Below are 16,582 nucleotides of genomic sequence, written 5' to 3'. Positions count from 1 at the left end.
CAATTCCGAAACAGAAAAACACCAATATTTTTCAATTGTTTCATTGCCAACAGACTCAGTCATTGTTGATCACGCTGTATAATTTTACCTGCTAGCCAGTTAAGAGACATTTTCAAGGTGAATACAGTGACTTGATAAAGTGATGTTTACAAGTAGGGGACAAATAAAAATATAAATCTGAAGTGAAAAGTCATTCAGTTGAACTTGACACAACAGCGTCAATAACATTATTTCCGACTAACAATTATTTGTGCAAGATAAATTGTGTCACATTTGTTATGGATAATTTAATAGTGACAACTGAACAAGGAAAGTTGCGTGGTTCAACAGATGTAGATTTTTCGGGAAGAAAATATTTGAAATTTCAGGGGATCCCTTATGGTAAACCTCCAATTGGGGAACTACGATTTAAGGTGTTCTATTATTTCTCCATCAAGGTTAAACGAGAAGATTTGAATTGTATTTTGAATTTGTAGGCCCCCTTGCCAGCAGAAAAATGGACAGGAATCCTCGACGCCACCAAAGAGAAAAGTCGTTGCTATTCTCGCGGCATCTTTAAAAACAACTCACTTGAAGGAAGTGAAGATTGTTTGTTTTTAAATGTTTACACTCGAACAGTAAGTACAGGATGATTTGGAAAGTTGTGCAGATATTTTAATCACGAGCTACTGGCTTCATGTAAAACTCGGAAAAAATATTTAAAAAATTCTATGAGCTTGAGCTACAATTTTTTTAAATTGCTTTTAGTCTTCTACGTTATCGAACAACCTCGTAGGTAAAATTTCGCCACATTTTAAAAATACACCCTGTATATCATATTTTATAAAACGTACACCAATGCGGTTTCCTTGTTTTAAAGCATATTTCCTATAGGTTACTTCTCATTGGCGTACATTTTATAAAACATGATACTAAGGGTAATTAAAAAAAATTTTAGCTCAAAAAATAAATGTCATTTTATTTTTTGACATAGAATTTTTTAAATATTTTTTCCGATTTCTACATGGAGCCAGTAGCTCGTGATTAAAATATCTGCACAACTTACAAAATCACCCTGTATACCTATACGAATCCTGTATACTAGTTAACGCCATTTTTCATCTCATTTCTAGCTGCTGGACAAGAAACCTCATCCAGTTCTCTTCTGGATCCACGGGGGATTATTCGTTTGTGGATCAGGCAACTCAGACTTGTATGGTCCAGATTTCCTAATCACCGAAGAAGTGGTGATTGTTACAACCAACTACCGCCTAGGATTTTTGGGTTTCCTCAGCTTGAAAGACCCCAATTTGGGAGTTCCTGGTAATGCTGGATTGAAAGACGTCGTGATGGCTCTAAAATGGGTACAAAAGAACATTCACAACTTCGGCGGAGACCCCAACAACGTGACAATATGTGGAGGAAGCAGTGGCGCTGCTGTGGTACACCTTTTAACTTTGTCTCCGATGAGTAGAGATTTATTCCACAAAGCGATCGCTCAGAGTGGGTGCGCCTTCAATCCGTGGACGCGAGCAGCTCGAGGTGTCGACAAGATAGCACCCATAATGGGTCTAGAAGTGTCCAACGAAAGAACCATTTATGAACACCTGATGCATCTACCAGTTGAAGAAATTCATAAGATTCAAGAGAAGTTTTTTCATGTATAACTATAACCCAAGTAGATCACTCATTGTTAATCAATAATAATTTTTCTCCCTACCGGTTAGAAATGTAGGCTGTGGATACCTCATTTGAGGTGAGAAAATTCAACTTTCTCGCTAAGGTAAGAAAGTTAATCATGAAATGTTTATGGTAAAACTGTACTAAAATACAAATGTCAAAAGTGTCAAAAGTGAAATAAGTTATTGATAAATGAAAGCCAATTCAATGAAGTAAGTTGGTAGGTCAATCATATAATCTGGAAAATAAACAGATAAGCTAGGTAGGTAGATTACTTTACCCTGTTTATATCAAATTTTCGAACAAACCTCAAATCTTCAAATGCGATGACAAGTTAATTAAACAAATAACACAGCCTACTATTCAATTCTCAAAATTTTCGTTTTAATCACGAATATAACCATCTTTTTTGACTTTTTTCAACAAAGTTGTGCCGGTAGGGAAAAAAATTGTATTCAAACCTTGTTAAGAAAGTGTCCTTGCAGACCTTAGGCACTTACAAACCTCGTCTACGACTCGGTTTATAATCTTTGCCTGCGGTCTGCAAGAAACCACTTTCTTACCTTGGTTTGAAATATACTATTAGTTGGATTTTGAGAGTGGCGATAGAATTATCGGTTGTGTAATTGAAGACAAATTGAACGACCAATCATTTCTTGTCGAAGACCCTTTCCTTATTATTTCAGCTAAGAAATTTAAACCCGTTCCTTTTATGACAGGTTATACAACAGCAGAGATGATACCTTCTTTCCTTCATTATGATCAGAAATTGGAAAAATCTTGTGAAAATGCGATCACTTGGTATTTTGGTTACGAACGCCCCAGCGAAGAACTACAAGCTGCGGCTAAATCTGTTAGGAGATATTATTTAAATACTCAAGATTTGGTGGACGTAGACATTGTCAAAAATTAAATATACTTGATGAAGAACAAAAAGGTTGTGTTAAAGAGTGTTTTGGTTGCAAAGAACAACTCATAATAGATACAGTAATAATGGAACAAGCTAGAAAAAATAATAGAAATATTTATACAGCATTCATAGACTACAAAAAAGCCTATGATTCAGTACCACATTCATGGTTAATTAAAATTCTTAAAATTTATAAAATTAATTTGGATTTGATTAACTTTTTATCTCATGTTATGACATTTTGGAGAACTACTTTAAATTTATCAATAAACAATACTAAATTAAAATCCGAGCCTATTCAAATTAAACGGGGGATTTATCAAGGAGATTCTTTAAGTCCTTTATGGTTTTGTCTAGCCATTAATCCTTTGACAAATCTATTAAATAGCACTGGATATGGTTTCAATATTAGACTTAATAATACCACACTATCCAAATTAAATCACCTTCTCTATATGGATGACATAAAACTTTATGCATCAAAAAAGAATCACATTTTATCTTTACTAACAATAACTGAAAATTTCTCAAATGATATTGGGATGAGTTTTGGTATTGATAAGTGTAAAATGCAATCAATATGTCGCGGTCATTACGAACATTTAGAATATATAACTCAAGAAGGAGAAATCATTAAAAATTTAAATAAAGGAGAATTTTATAAATATTTAGGTATTAATCAATCAAATCATATTCAACATTCAATTATAAAAGAAAATTTAGAAAAGCAATTTTATTTAAGAATTAAATCTATTTTAAAATCAAAATTAAATGGTAATAATTTAATTAAAGCAGTTAATACATATGCTGTTCCATTACTGACCTATTCTTTCGGTGTTATAAAATGGTCCAAAACTAATTTACAGAACATAAACATTAAAACTAGAGTTCTTTTTACCAAATTTAGTAAACACCATCCTAAATCTGCTATTGAAAGATTTAATTTACCACGCGAAAACGGTGGTAGGGGTTTTTCAAATCTAGAAATACTGCTAAAAAATCAAATTGCTTCACTAAAAAATTATTTCCTCAATAGAGCTCGTGATAACACCTTTTTCAATGCTTTGGTTTCAGCCGATAAAGGCTACACACCTTTAAATTTAAGTGATAATATAATTTCAGACATTGTTAAGCCAAATATACCTGACACAATAGCAAATATAAAACAGAAGTCTTTACATGGGAGATACTTTAAAGAACTGGAACAACCAGAAGTTAATATTCAGGCATCTCATGCATGGCTTAAGAAATCAAATATTCATCCTGAGACTGAGGGTTTTATATTTGCAATACAAGATCGTGTTATAAATACAAGAAATTATAAAAAACACATATGCGGTTTACAATCGATAATTGATAAATGTAGGATTTGCGGAACTGAAGGGGAAACAATTGAACACATTATTTCTTCTTGCACCGTTTTGGCTCAAAGCGAATATAAAAAACGACACGATATATTCGCTAAAATTATACACATGAATTTAGCTGTTAAATTCAATTTATTAAAGAATACACAACCACATTATAGTTATACACCAGAAAGTTGTTTGGAAAATGACAGTTACAAGTTATATTTTGATAGAACAATTTTAACTGACATTCATATTAAGCATAACAGACCAGACATTATTATTTTAAATAAACAACAAAAGCAGGCATATCTTTTAGATATAGCTGTTCCAAATTCACATAATATAACACAGACATATAACACAAAAATTAATAAATATTTAGAGCTGTCCGTTGCTATGAGAAATCTTTGGTGTTTAGAAAAAATTTCGATTTTACCACTTGTAATTTCAGCAACGGGAATAGTACCGCAATCTCTTTTTAAAAATTTAAAAATTCTGGATTTAGATAACACATTGGTAGTTGAAATTCAAAAAGGTATATTATTATACTCATGTCACATCGTGAGGAAGTTCCTTAACATTGACACAGAACATAATACACAAAAAAGTCAAAATGCGGAGGCAAGACGCCGGTAATTATGTTGATAAGCACTGCACTATTACTTGATAGTAATATCCGTAATAGTGTATGTACTCCGGCAAAATTGCCGTGCCGCCGGGTGGAGGTGGGATAGTTGTAATATATAACTTAGTATATAAAGGGTGTTTTTTTAAATCTGGCGTCCAAATTGGCGTTGAAGAAATGACCACGTCACAGTATCTAGAATTGTTTTTTTTTAAGTAAGACGGTACTATTTTGAAATGAATGATACTGTTAAAAATTTAGAGTCCAATCTAATTTAAGTAATTACATAATATTTCAGATATGCAGCGATTCCATCTTCCTCTATGGAATTTATCAAACTGTGATCAATCAGTTTCGTCTCAATAAGTGTCCAAGTTACCTTTACAGAGTTTCCCTCATAACAAAATTGAATCTTTTAAAAGAAGTAAGTGCGTCTAAACTGCCAGGTGAGCCAATTAGAAATGAGACGTTCTCGAAACTTACTGCGAGTTGTAGGATGTTTCCATTATGATGAAATAGGTTATTTGTGGAAAAATTTCTTAACACCTGAAATCAAGCCAGGAAGCATCGAAGATTTGTCCATCCGACGATTTGTAAGACTGTGGACGAATTTTGCCAAATATGGAAATCCCACTCCAGACAAGAATGATAAATTGTTGAACGTCATTTGGAAACCAGTGACGAGCAAAGATCTGGATATGCTGGAAACAGGATACGATTTGATGACTTGTAAGAGTCCTGAAACTAAGAGAATGGAGTTTTGGGATAAATTATACAACCAGAGTCCAGCTGGACGAAAATATCGAGCACTCGTGTCCAAAATGTGAAAAGAAACTTATTTCAAATGGGAGACAGTAACTAATTATAATAAGTATGTAATTTTTTTTATAAATGTCAAATATTTGTACTGATTGTTTCAATAAATTTGGCATCTCAAATAAACAATTGTTGATCCTACTTTCAATTTAACCCACTTGTGGTAACTTTTTTCTGTTCTGATTGGCTCAATATACTTATACATATACAGGGTGATTTTGAAAGTTGTGCAGATATTTTAATCACGAGCTACTGGCTTCATGTAGAACTCGGAAAAAATATTTAAAAAATTCTGTCAAAAAATAAAATATTTATTTTTTGAGTTACAATTTTTTTTAATTGCTTTTAGTTTTCTACGTTGTCCTACAACTTCGTAGGTAAAATTTCGGCACATTTTTAAAATACACCCTTGTAAGTATATCATGTTTTATAAAATGTACGCCAATGCGAAGTAACCTATAGGAAATATGCTTTAAAACAAGGAAACCGCATTGGTGTGCGTTTTATAAAATATGATACACGGGGTGTATTTTTAAAATGTGCCGAAATTTTACCAACGAGATTGTTTGACAACGTAGAAGACTAAAAGCAATTAAAAAAAAATGTAGCTCAAAAAATAAATGTTATTTTATTTTTTGACATAGAATTTTTAAACATTTTTTCCGAGTTCTACATGCAGCCAGTAGCTCGTGATTAAAATATCTGCACAACTTTCTAAATCACCCTGTATACTCTTTATAAAAAAAAAAACGTGAATGCAAGATGCAGCAAGTATATTATGCAACAAGGTTTATAAATTACTTTTTAGTCATGGGTTTTATTAGTGAAATGTGACACTTCAGAGAAGAGAGTAGAAAAAATTATCTTCAAGCGGTCAAAAATCTAGCCTTTGTGTATCTCTACAGAAACGATTGAAGTGGCTTTTTTATAACTTAATCGCGGTCTTCAATTTCTGAGCTTAGCATAAAAAGATTCACTTTTACTCTTAATGACAATAATAATAATCTGCTAGTACAAAAAAAGTTTGTTTTAATACAAGTGTGGAAAGGGATTAATTACAAAACGAGTATGAAACTTGCTATCGTTAGTGATCTTAGGATTTTTGTAATGATCCTTTCGTATACTTTTTTAACAGAGTAAACATTATTTCGCTAATAGAGACGGATGTGTTAAAAGCTAGGGTGGCAACCCAATTGAGATTTCCAAAAAGTTGACAAGATCTTGACAAGACAAGACAAATAGAATTTATTAGAGGTTCAAAGAATAACCTTGACGACCAAAATTTATTGCTCGCGACGGTACATAATTAAAGTTAAGGTAGGGTGGGGTAAGTGCACCCCCGTTTTTTGCAAATTCACTTTTACAGCTTAACTGGTTCTACATATATTCAGAAAAATATTAATATATATGGGGAAAAAGCATATCAACATGTTTTGTTGTCGGATATACAAAAAATTTCGATTAAAACCACATAGTTTGTCAGGAAAAAATTTTTGTTTTTTTTTCATGTACTAGGTGCGCACTTGCCCCTTGTTTGGGGGCAAGAGCGTTATTGACCGTTATTTCACTATGTCATTCACTATATGGTTGTAAGGGGTAAGATCGTATATAAAATTATTTTCTCTATACTGTCCTTTTTAGTTTGCAATTTTTGCTCAAATACTAACAAATATATGAGCTTAAAACCAATGTAGCTACCAAATTAGTAAAATAAACTTTCATTAGGAAAAAATCAAAAAGTTAAATTTATTAAATCTTTTACGTTTGAAAATAACAGTAAACTTCACAAAACAAATTAAAAACAAAAACATGAAAAAATTACTCGCAATAATCACAAATATAGTTGTCGGGACTATCCTTTCCAGTGCAGAATTTATGTGCCCAAATGCCACAGGCTACACAACGGTACCAAACTTCGTTTTTGCCATATTCGTCACATATAAAGCATTTTTCTTCACCATTTCCGTCTTCTAAGTCATCTAACTCGTCGTCGTTGCAAATCTGAGACTCGTCAACATCACTTTCGTCACTTGACGTGCTGCTGTATTTTTTCCTTACAACTCTTTGTGTGGTTTTCTTTTCGTCCTGTCTTTTTTTGATACTCTTTCCTTTGGTCAATTTTTTTGATTTACTGAAGTGTTCAGTTTCACTTGGCTTAGACGATGTACCTGGTAAAGCATCTTTGTCTTTTATCAACTTGTGACTAGAAGTAATGACTTCAGCTCCGGAAGCAATTCTCTTCTTAGGTTTACTTGGATGAGACTGCGTCTGTCTAATGGTCTCCACAAGCAGATTTTCGAACGATAAATCAGTAGAAGGTGGATCATATGTAGAACTCGTAGACGGAACAGGTTCAGGAAATAAGGGAGTTACTTGTGCAAGAGGATTACTTGAACTTGAATGATTTGGCTCTGTTTGAGCATTATCTTCATCTGCTTGTGGTCTATTTTCTTTACCAGGCTCTTGTCGATTCTTCCATCTTTGCAATGCACTGACGTCGAATTTATCGTCAGTTATAACTCTGTTATTAAAAGGAATTATACCACCTCTTCTAAACCCACTAATTATGTTTTCAACTTTAAGATTTTTCCAGGTTTCTGCCACTAACGTAGAAAACTGGACTTTTGGAATCTTTTTCCCAATATTATGCCTTTGCCAGGTAATTAATTTCTGGTCCCATGCATCCTTCATGGGTTTAAAGACGGCAAGATCTAATGGTTGAAGTAAATGACTAGTATGTGGAGGCAATTTTAATATCGTAACATTTTCGCGGATTGCCAGCTCGATTAAATCTGTTCTCAGGTGAGTTGTGTGACCATCATAAATTAAAAGAACTGGTCGGTCATTACCAATTGTTTTTAAGAACGATTTCTTAAAATAATTAAAAAATATTTCGGAGTTCATCCATCCATTTTCAGATGCCGCATATGTCATGTCAGGGAAAATTTCAGTTTTTGGAATCCACTCGTTCCATAAGTTTTTTGCTTTAAAAATTACAAGCGGAGGAGCTTTTTGCCCAGATGCACTTGCTGCAAAAAGCACCGTCATATTTTCGCGACCGGGTCCACTTGTGATTCTAGAGCAAGCTTTTCCACGTTGTCCAACGACTTTTGTTTTCAAGGGGTCGAGTGCCATGGAAGTCTCATCCAAGTTCCAGATTCTGCTTGGAGCGTCAAAAAGATTCAATTCTTGTAATGTCGACTTTAATATATCAAAATATCCATACACGGTAAATGGATCTGTCATCTTTTTTCTAGCGTATTCCAAACCTTGCGGTTTTTTGATGGATAAATTATGCCGGGATTTAAATTTCAGAAACCAGTCTTCCCCAGGAATATTATTTTTAAATGGGGTTTTGATGTTGTTCGTTTCTACAAATATTTTGACAGCTTCAATAACTTCTCTTCTGGAGAGGCCGAATCCCCATTTTTCCATTGTTCTAATGCAATTTGCTAAACGAATTTCATCTTCCGATGATAAAGCAGTACGTCTTCCTAACGAAAGACTTTTCAATCCTCTTCTTTTTTTAATTCGATCTCTTATTGTTGTTATTGGAATGTTATGCAGTTTTGAAGCCTGTGTGGTAGTTATTACCCCTCTTTGAATGTCTGCTACTACTGTAAGGAGCAAGTCGTGACTATATGATGTTGCTCTGTTGCTTTTTCTTTTATAAACCCGAACCATGGCTCTGCAAAAAATATTTTCTTTAAATTCTCTTAGTATCAAATATACAGGGCAAGTGCGTCCCCACTCAATGCTCTTGCCCCTACATAGCAAAACGCACTTGCCCAAGTAACATAATTCATGGGGAAAGAGCGCACCCACATGGTAAATAAATTATCAATAAACATTGTGTTAAATAAAACAAAGGCCACGAACTTTAATCATTATTTAAGAATAATACCAATAATTGCACTGAACTTACCTTTTCTGTTACACAATTACAAGCAATTACACAAGATCCGTCCAATTGGTTGCGTAGAGTTACCTCGTTCTGCTAACATAAATTGTGAAAATGGTGGTTTACGCGGGATTCTATTGTTAGTTGAATTGGTTCGTGTCTAAGACCAATGTACTGCAAACAACTTGTGATAGATGTCGCCACGATATTCATTTAAATGCGGTAATTATGAGGTGCAGACGCTCTTGCCCCAAAAACGATCTTACCCTACCTTACCTTATTTAAAAGATGAAAAATTATTATTTGTGACAGAAGAACTTTATATTTTTAGATGTCTTGCCCTTCAAATCAATGTTTCTTTTACTTTCCTCACTAGAGGGTAAATGGTCTAGTTTCATCACTTGTGATACAAACGTCTATTTTCATCTTTAAATTGAGTGACGGAAGTGTCATTTTCAGACCTAATTTTGGAATAACATGATTTTGAAAGGTATTAGACTTTTTTTTCTCAATTACAAAAGTAAAATGGATTTAGAAAATTTTCGTATTAAACTCCAAAACTGCATCGAATAACGATGAAACACAAATTTTGAAATTTTTCTCTTAAATCAAATTGCAAATGTGTGATAACATAAAAATTGACGATCTAGAATAATGCGACTGTTATTGTGAAATAATTTTGTCTTGCATCGAATTCCGGAATATTTGTAATAAAGTTGGTGGCACAATTTTCGGCAAGGTCTTGAAATATAACACGAAATAGAGCAATCTGTAATTTTGTTAGATATTGTTCAGTTCCAAAATAACATGTTACAAAAGATATACTCAATTTTTTCTACTTTTCTCATTTTCCGTCTTTTAGTTAATGATAGTAATAATGTTGGAAATCGTTATGTAGCAATCGAGTCGATAAAATTTTCGAATTTCGCTTCACTTATCGGTAATTTGAGACTCACTGCATTAAAATATGTCTTGGACTACGCTTAAACGGTATCTTGTTGTACTTTGCATCATAAATTTTAATTTGGAATATCAAATCTCGGGCTCAAATGTTATAAAATATGAGGTGATCATTTTCCCAGCTTTTGCCAAAAGAATCTTAGAAGGTGAAGTTATTACTTCGGTAAATAATACACTGTACATCGCAGTCTTACAACAGACAATTCCATTCTTATCCAATGACCTTCTAAGTATCACAGCTGAAGTTGAAATGGTCTCCTTTGTTTACTGCCAGATTAAAGAAATCGAAGAAGATTGCTTCAGGAATCAAAACGTTGTGAAACAAATCGTAATTTGTATGAACGAAATTTCAGTAATTCGTCGAAGAACGTTTGCCAATCTTCAAATAGAGTCACTCAGTTTGGAGAACAATTTGATCAAAGTTGTGGAAAACGAAGCGTTTTTCAATTTAACCAATTTGAGACACATTTTTCTAAATACTAATCAGATAAGCCAGATGGATCCAAAGTGTTTCGTCCAAGTGTCACAACTTTCAACTTTCGACGTTTCCATGAACAGAATTAAGAAATTGCAAAATGGATTTTTGGAATTTATCAGAACCGACAATATACTAATCGATCTAAGTTGCAATCCAATTAGACAAATTGATCGCAATGCATTTGATGGTTTGATAGCCCAGCAGGTAACACTTAACTTGGGTAAAATTTTGATAAAAACTTTGCCAGCTGGTGTTTTTAATAATCACAGTTTCACGACAATTAATTTGCAAGAGACTTTGTTAAAATCTATATCTGGAGATATTTGTACAGAAAACTGTGTGATTGAAGAATTATATCTTGATTTTATGACTTTGAAAAACAGTGGTAAAGAAATTATCGATTGGAGTCACAAGCACGATGTTACATTAGAGTCTAGAGTAAGTAAAACAAAATCTCACTCGAGATCTACAGCAGCAAGTGATTTTAAAGTATCCAAATTTGTCACTTCGTTTGTGATATCAATATTGGTGATGAATACAATTTGACTTCGTAAGAGAATTTTCAGTTTTCACCGCAATTACTTTACAAAACAATTTGTTAAAATCTATATCTGTAGGTGTAGATATTGAACAATAGTGGAAAAGAATTTGAAGCAAAATTTTATTCGAGATCTACAGCAGCAAGTGCTTTTTAAAGCAACGAAATTTGTTGTTCTGTTAGTGTCAATATTGGTGATGAGTACAATACACAATGCAATTTTTGTTTTTCACTTTTGGAGATTTTTGAACCACATTCTAAAATATTTTCAAAATTCATTAGTTTAATAAGTGACTTAAATACACTTAGCACGTGAGGTGGATGTTGAAGGATGTAGATATGGAGCAGTTTTGCAAAAAATAACAAAGCGATTTTGTGATATTTGACTCATCACCGTGTCGGAATTTTAATCGAAGAAGAAAGTATATTTGAGACAAAACCGGTGTTAGACATTTTTTTGACTGCTTTGTTCTTCAGAAAAATACTTTAATTTGTTACGCTTTGTATTAAATGGGAAATCAAACTGACAAATGAATTCAAGAATAAAACAATATCCTGAAATTATTGTAGCCTTAGAATATTGTGTTAATTGTAAAAGTTTTAATCATAACTTGTATTTGTGCTGTCTTTAATAAAAACTTTTAACTTTATTTTTTTTTCCGTTGACCGCTTGTTAATTTCAATATTAATGAATTATTTTGCCTAAAATATAGTGTATTAATGGACGTCATTAGTACACTATTTTTCATTAATCAACGATTTTTGCGATTTTGACGTTTTGATGTGTAAACAACCTCGAACATGCATTACCAACACCCCAGCAAGGGTTTTCTATATTTACAGCTCCATAACTGCAGAATTACGAATTTACTTTTTCAAAAGCCGACCTTTTTGGTTATAATTCGCATGTCATATTTTTCAAAGGTAACTAGGTTTTCTTAACAACCGTGATTTTTACGTGAAATTGAATGTGAATGGAGTTGACGTCTTCTGACACTCTTTGTGGAAAAGTGAATAGAAAGTGTTGAAAAATTTTAAAATGGCCTACCCTGAGGACAAAGAAAGGATGAAGGTGTTTTATAAGGTCTCATCTTTATCGAAAAAGATGAAATTGGTTTTGATTTGGCTGATTTGAAATTTTGTCACAAAAAAAAGTTTGGGGTCAACGAAAAAATTTTGTAATCAACTCGTTTGTTAATGGGCGATTAATAATCTCAACTATTAAACGCACTCACTCGCTACACTCGTTCGTGCTTTAAACAGTTTCGATTATTAATCGTCTTCATTAACAAACTAGTTCATTAAAAAACTATTATCACCTCCTATTCCGTAGTAGTCGTCAATAACAAGTGAACAACAAGTAAAGCAACTTTAATTAAAACTAGACTGAAGTACCTTATCTTATTACATCTGAAAGAAATACTTAGTAAACTTTCCGTCATTTTATAATGACGGTTAGTTATTAAAAACCTTCTAACGCAATAACATTTTATCACATTAGCAATGAAACGTCCCGAGGTAACAACTGAACAAGGGAAACTGAGTGGTTCTGTAGCCACAGATTTTTCTGGAAAAAAATATTTGAAGTTTCAGGGAATCCCCTACGCTAAACCCCCTCTCGGAGAGCTACGATTTAAGGTAACCTAGATATTTGGCAACTCTCCAACGACAAGTCAACACCATTTTTCATATTTTAGGCTCCTCTTCCTCCAGAGAAATGGACCGGAATCCTCGACGCCACCAAAGAGGGAAGTCCTTGCTATGCACGTCACTTGATCAAAAAAAATATAATCGAAGGAAGCGAAGACTGCTTGTATTTAAATGTTTACACTCGAACTGTAAGTGTTTCTATACTATTTAGGTGGCACCATTTTTCACACCAACTCTAGCTTCTGGATAAACATCTTCGTCCGGTTCTCTTCTGGATCCATGGTGGAGGCTTCCGGACTGGGTCTGGCAGTGCAGAAATGTACGGTCCGGATTTCCTGATTACTGAAGAAGTGGTGATTGTTACAACCAATTACCGTCTAGGGTTTCTGGGTTTCCTCAGCCTGAAAGACCCCAGTTTGGGAATTCCTGGTAATGCTGGATTAAAAGACATCATTATGGCTCTAAAATGGGTTCAAAAGAACATTCACAACTTCGGCGGAGACCCCAACAACGTCACAATATGTGGAGGAAGCACAGGTGGTGTTGCAGTACACCTTTTAACTTTGTCTCCGATGAGTAGAGATTTATTCCACAAAGCGATCGCTCAGAGTGGGTGTGCCATGAGTCCATGGGCACAAACACGTCGAGGTGTCGAAAAAATCGCACCCATAATGAATCTAGAAGGATCAAGTGAAAGAACCATATATGATCATTTGATGCAACTGTCAGTTGAAAATATTTACAACATCCAAGAAAAATTTGCTATGGTATAAAAATTGGTATCGAGTTATTGGCCCAAACTGAATAAATGGTTTTAGATTGATGTGGAGAATGGAGACAGAAATATCGGTTTCGTAATTGAAGATCCGTTGGATGACCAATCGTTTCTTGTCGAAGACCCTTTCGATATAATTTTGGCCAACAGATTCAAATCTGTTCCTTTTATGACAGGTTATACGACAGGTGAATACATACCTTTCTTTCTTTATTTTGATAAGAAATTAAGCAAAACTTGCGAGAATGCTGTTCATTGGTCATTTGGCTTCCCACGACCTAGTGAAGACCTGCAGCTGGCAGCAAAGTCTGTGAGAAAGTTTTACTTGAATACTGAAGATTTGATGGGAGTAGATATTTGGGGCAAAAATATTGTTAGCACCCCACCATTACAAATCTACTCGACGATCTAATTCACACCATATTTCAGATATGCGGCGATTCCAATTTCCTTTTTGGTATTTACCAGACCGTTACCAATCAGTGTCAACTCTCCAAGTTTCCAATCTATCTCTACAGAATCTCTCTCGAAACCAGATTGAATTTTTACAAACAAATTAAGTCTCCCAGCGTACCAGGTCTAGTATCTATAGTTTTACTCAGAAATTTCTGAACATTACATACGTTTCAGGATGTTTCCACTACGACGAGATTGGCTACTTGTGGAAAAATTTCCTAACACCCAAAATAAGAAGCGGCAGCATCGAAGACATTTCCATCCGACGATTCGTAAGGATGTGGGCGAATTTCGCCAAATATGGAAATCCCACTCCTGATGAAAACGACAAATTGTTGAATGTCACTTGGAAACCAGTGACTAGCAAAGACTTAGACATTCTAGAGATTGGGAACGATTTGGTTGCTTCGAAGTGCCCTGAAATTGATAGAATGATGTTTTGGGATAAATTGTACAAAGAGAGTCCAGCTGGGCGAAAGACTAGACCACTCATTAGCAAGATCTGACAAGTAATTCACTACAACAGGTAGTTTACGACTAGCTAAATTGTTGAGTTGGGTTGTACTTCTTATTTTAATAAATTTGAACGTTCCAGTTAAGTGCAATTTATTTTTTACCATACAAGAAAAAACTTACAGAAAAAAAACTTGTTAAAAGACAATTTTAGACAAGAAGAATCACTTGATTGTTGAAATTATTTCTTGCTATTGATTAAACCATTTAAAAATTGATCACTATTTCCATGAGTGTCATCACAACTAACTTATAATTAGAATGTTTATTTATTTGCCACGAGTCTAATCAATCTAAAGTCCATTCAAAAATAAAAAAACCACCACCTTTTGCTTTAGGTAAACAGTGCCCAGAATAGAATTCACATGAACCCCCGATAAATTTGAGCAATTTGACACTTAATAAATACTTAACCTCAAAATTACAATTCTCACCAAATTTTACATTAGACAACATTGCCGGTAGTAATTATCGAGGAAAATGTGACGTTGGTGTTTTTTTGATTTTTGAATGGACTTTAGATTTATTTTCCACAAAAACTATCGAGTCCAGTTCCAACTTTTTTCATCGATATGGACCCCCAGAAGCTACAGATTTTACTGTGAAAATATAGGGAATCCCCTACGCTAGTCCCCCTCTTGGTGAACTTCTCACCTATCTTGTGTGACTTGGAGGCCGGTGATGGACGAAGAAGTGAAATTTCTGGATATCGTGGACAAAGCTAACGCTTCGAAAGAATTTTGAAGCTGAAAGAATGAAATTATTGATTGATCATTGATTTATTGTTCTTGGTTACAATTTCCTAAAATTAAATATACTTATTGTAGATCATGTCAACCTTTTTTTTCCTACTACTGCACGCTTACACAAGAAGACTAAAAAATTTGGATCTCGTGGGTGGAGTCACTTTTGCCTCCTGCACATTTTGCAACCAATCAAAACGTTCAAGTGTTCTCAGACGCCCATTTTAATGTGGTGGGTACTAATTTAACATTTTTCTTCTTCTCGCCACCTAAAACTGAAGTGTATACTTTGACTTTTATTTCCTATTGTTTCAAACAATCTTACACGCTAGATTATCTTTCTCTTGGTAAACTTACAGTCAAGATACTTATGACAACATTTTTATTTTCAATAGCTTTCAAAATGGATACTTCTAGTTTGCTATCAGGACATACAGGATTCAAAGATAACGCGACATTAGCTAGTTTGAATGAGATCCTTGAAACACAATAACCTTAGGTTAATAAACCTAGGCAAAGCTTGCATAGTTGTACTTGCGATATTACATAAAAATAAAAAATTGTAATTTGTGTATCAGTGCATTCAGTTTTGATTTTTATCAAGAACGTGGAGAGCACGTACTTTACTACTGTGGTGCCGATCAATTCTTCTGAAATCGTGAAATTTTAATTTAATTAAATTAATATTAAAGAAGGTAATGCACCTGAAAGCTAGGCAGCACACATTTCCCACTTGTCGAAGGAAAAATTTATCAATTGGTAAATACGAAAGGTTTATTAACAATAGTCACCGCAGCAACATTTCACTGCCGATTTTGTGGTACTTTAATAACTGTTTCTCTTACTTCAGTGACGATTTAAAAAAACATTTTTTGTTCGTAAGAATGTTCTTGCAACCCAGTTAATTAAAATGTGGTTCATTAACGAATGTTTATCTAGATTCTAGAGTAACGTTAGCTACTACGCAATTTAATATTAAATTAAAGACGTAGTTTACTTGCTTTATTTTCTTTTTTGAATATAATTTCCAACCGATCTATTTCAGTCGGAGTTAATTAAACAAAATGTAATAACAACCAGTTTTTCACCTATTTACAGCGAAAGTACTGTCTTTTCTCCACGACTATTAAAAAATGAATGCATTTTTGTTGAGTATTCAATGAAAGAATGATATCAATTTCACGCCCCGTGTCAGAATATACCGGG

General features: G+C 33.8%; 2 protein-coding genes across 2 annotated transcripts; both read left to right on the top strand.

Moving 5' to 3' along the window:
- The first annotated feature begins 203 nt into the window (after positions 1 to 203).
- On the top strand, positions 204 to 5,495 carry LOC138138566 (esterase B1-like). The gene is made up of 7 exons (XM_069058552.1): positions 204 to 413; positions 477 to 617; positions 1,113 to 1,640; positions 2,246 to 2,551; positions 4,739 to 4,761; positions 4,808 to 4,992; positions 5,042 to 5,495. Exons 1-7 carry the CDS (start codon positions 279 to 281, stop codon positions 5,371 to 5,373), a joined length of 1,650 nt encoding a protein of 549 aa, XP_068914653.1. The 5' UTR covers positions 204 to 278; the 3' UTR covers positions 5,374 to 5,495.
- Positions 5,496 to 12,104: 6,609 nt separating this feature from the next.
- On the top strand, positions 12,105 to 14,719 carry LOC138138337 (juvenile hormone esterase-like). Its single transcript, XM_069058179.1, has 6 exons — positions 12,105 to 12,877; positions 12,937 to 13,077; positions 13,129 to 13,656; positions 13,708 to 14,037; positions 14,094 to 14,241; positions 14,295 to 14,719. Exons 1-6 carry the CDS (start codon positions 12,743 to 12,745, stop codon positions 14,624 to 14,626), a joined length of 1,614 nt encoding a protein of 537 aa, XP_068914280.1. The 5' UTR covers positions 12,105 to 12,742; the 3' UTR covers positions 14,627 to 14,719.
- Positions 14,720 to 16,582: the final 1,863 nt, after the last annotated feature.

This window comes from Tenebrio molitor, chromosome 9 (genome assembly GCF_963966145.1).
Source record: "Tenebrio molitor chromosome 9, icTenMoli1.1, whole genome shotgun sequence".
Lineage (NCBI taxonomy): Eukaryota > Metazoa > Arthropoda > Insecta > Coleoptera > Tenebrionidae > Tenebrio > Tenebrio molitor.
This window is presented reverse-complemented; position numbering and strand designations above follow the sequence as displayed.

Bases quoted from the DNA above. Each gene is read 5' to 3' on its own strand.
- LOC138138566 (XM_069058552.1), top strand. From the start codon at position 279: ATGGATAATTTAATAGTGACAACTGAACAAGGAAAGTTGCGTGGTTCA. The intron at 1,641-2,245 runs GTATAACTATAA...ATATACTATTAG, and splicing joins TTCAAGAGAAGTTTTTTCAT to TTGGATTTTGAGAGTGGCGA. The intron at 4,762-4,807 runs GTAAGACGGTAC...TTAAAAATTTAG, and splicing joins CTAGAATTGTTTTTTTTTAA to AGTCCAATCTAATTTAAGTA.
- LOC138138337 (XM_069058179.1), top strand. From the start codon at position 12,743: ATGAAACGTCCCGAGGTAACAACTGAACAAGGGAAACTGAGTGGTTCT. The intron at 12,878-12,936 runs GTAACCTAGATA...TTCATATTTTAG, and splicing joins TCGGAGAGCTACGATTTAAG to GCTCCTCTTCCTCCAGAGAA. The intron at 13,078-13,128 runs GTAAGTGTTTCT...CACCAACTCTAG, and splicing joins TAAATGTTTACACTCGAACT to CTTCTGGATAAACATCTTCG.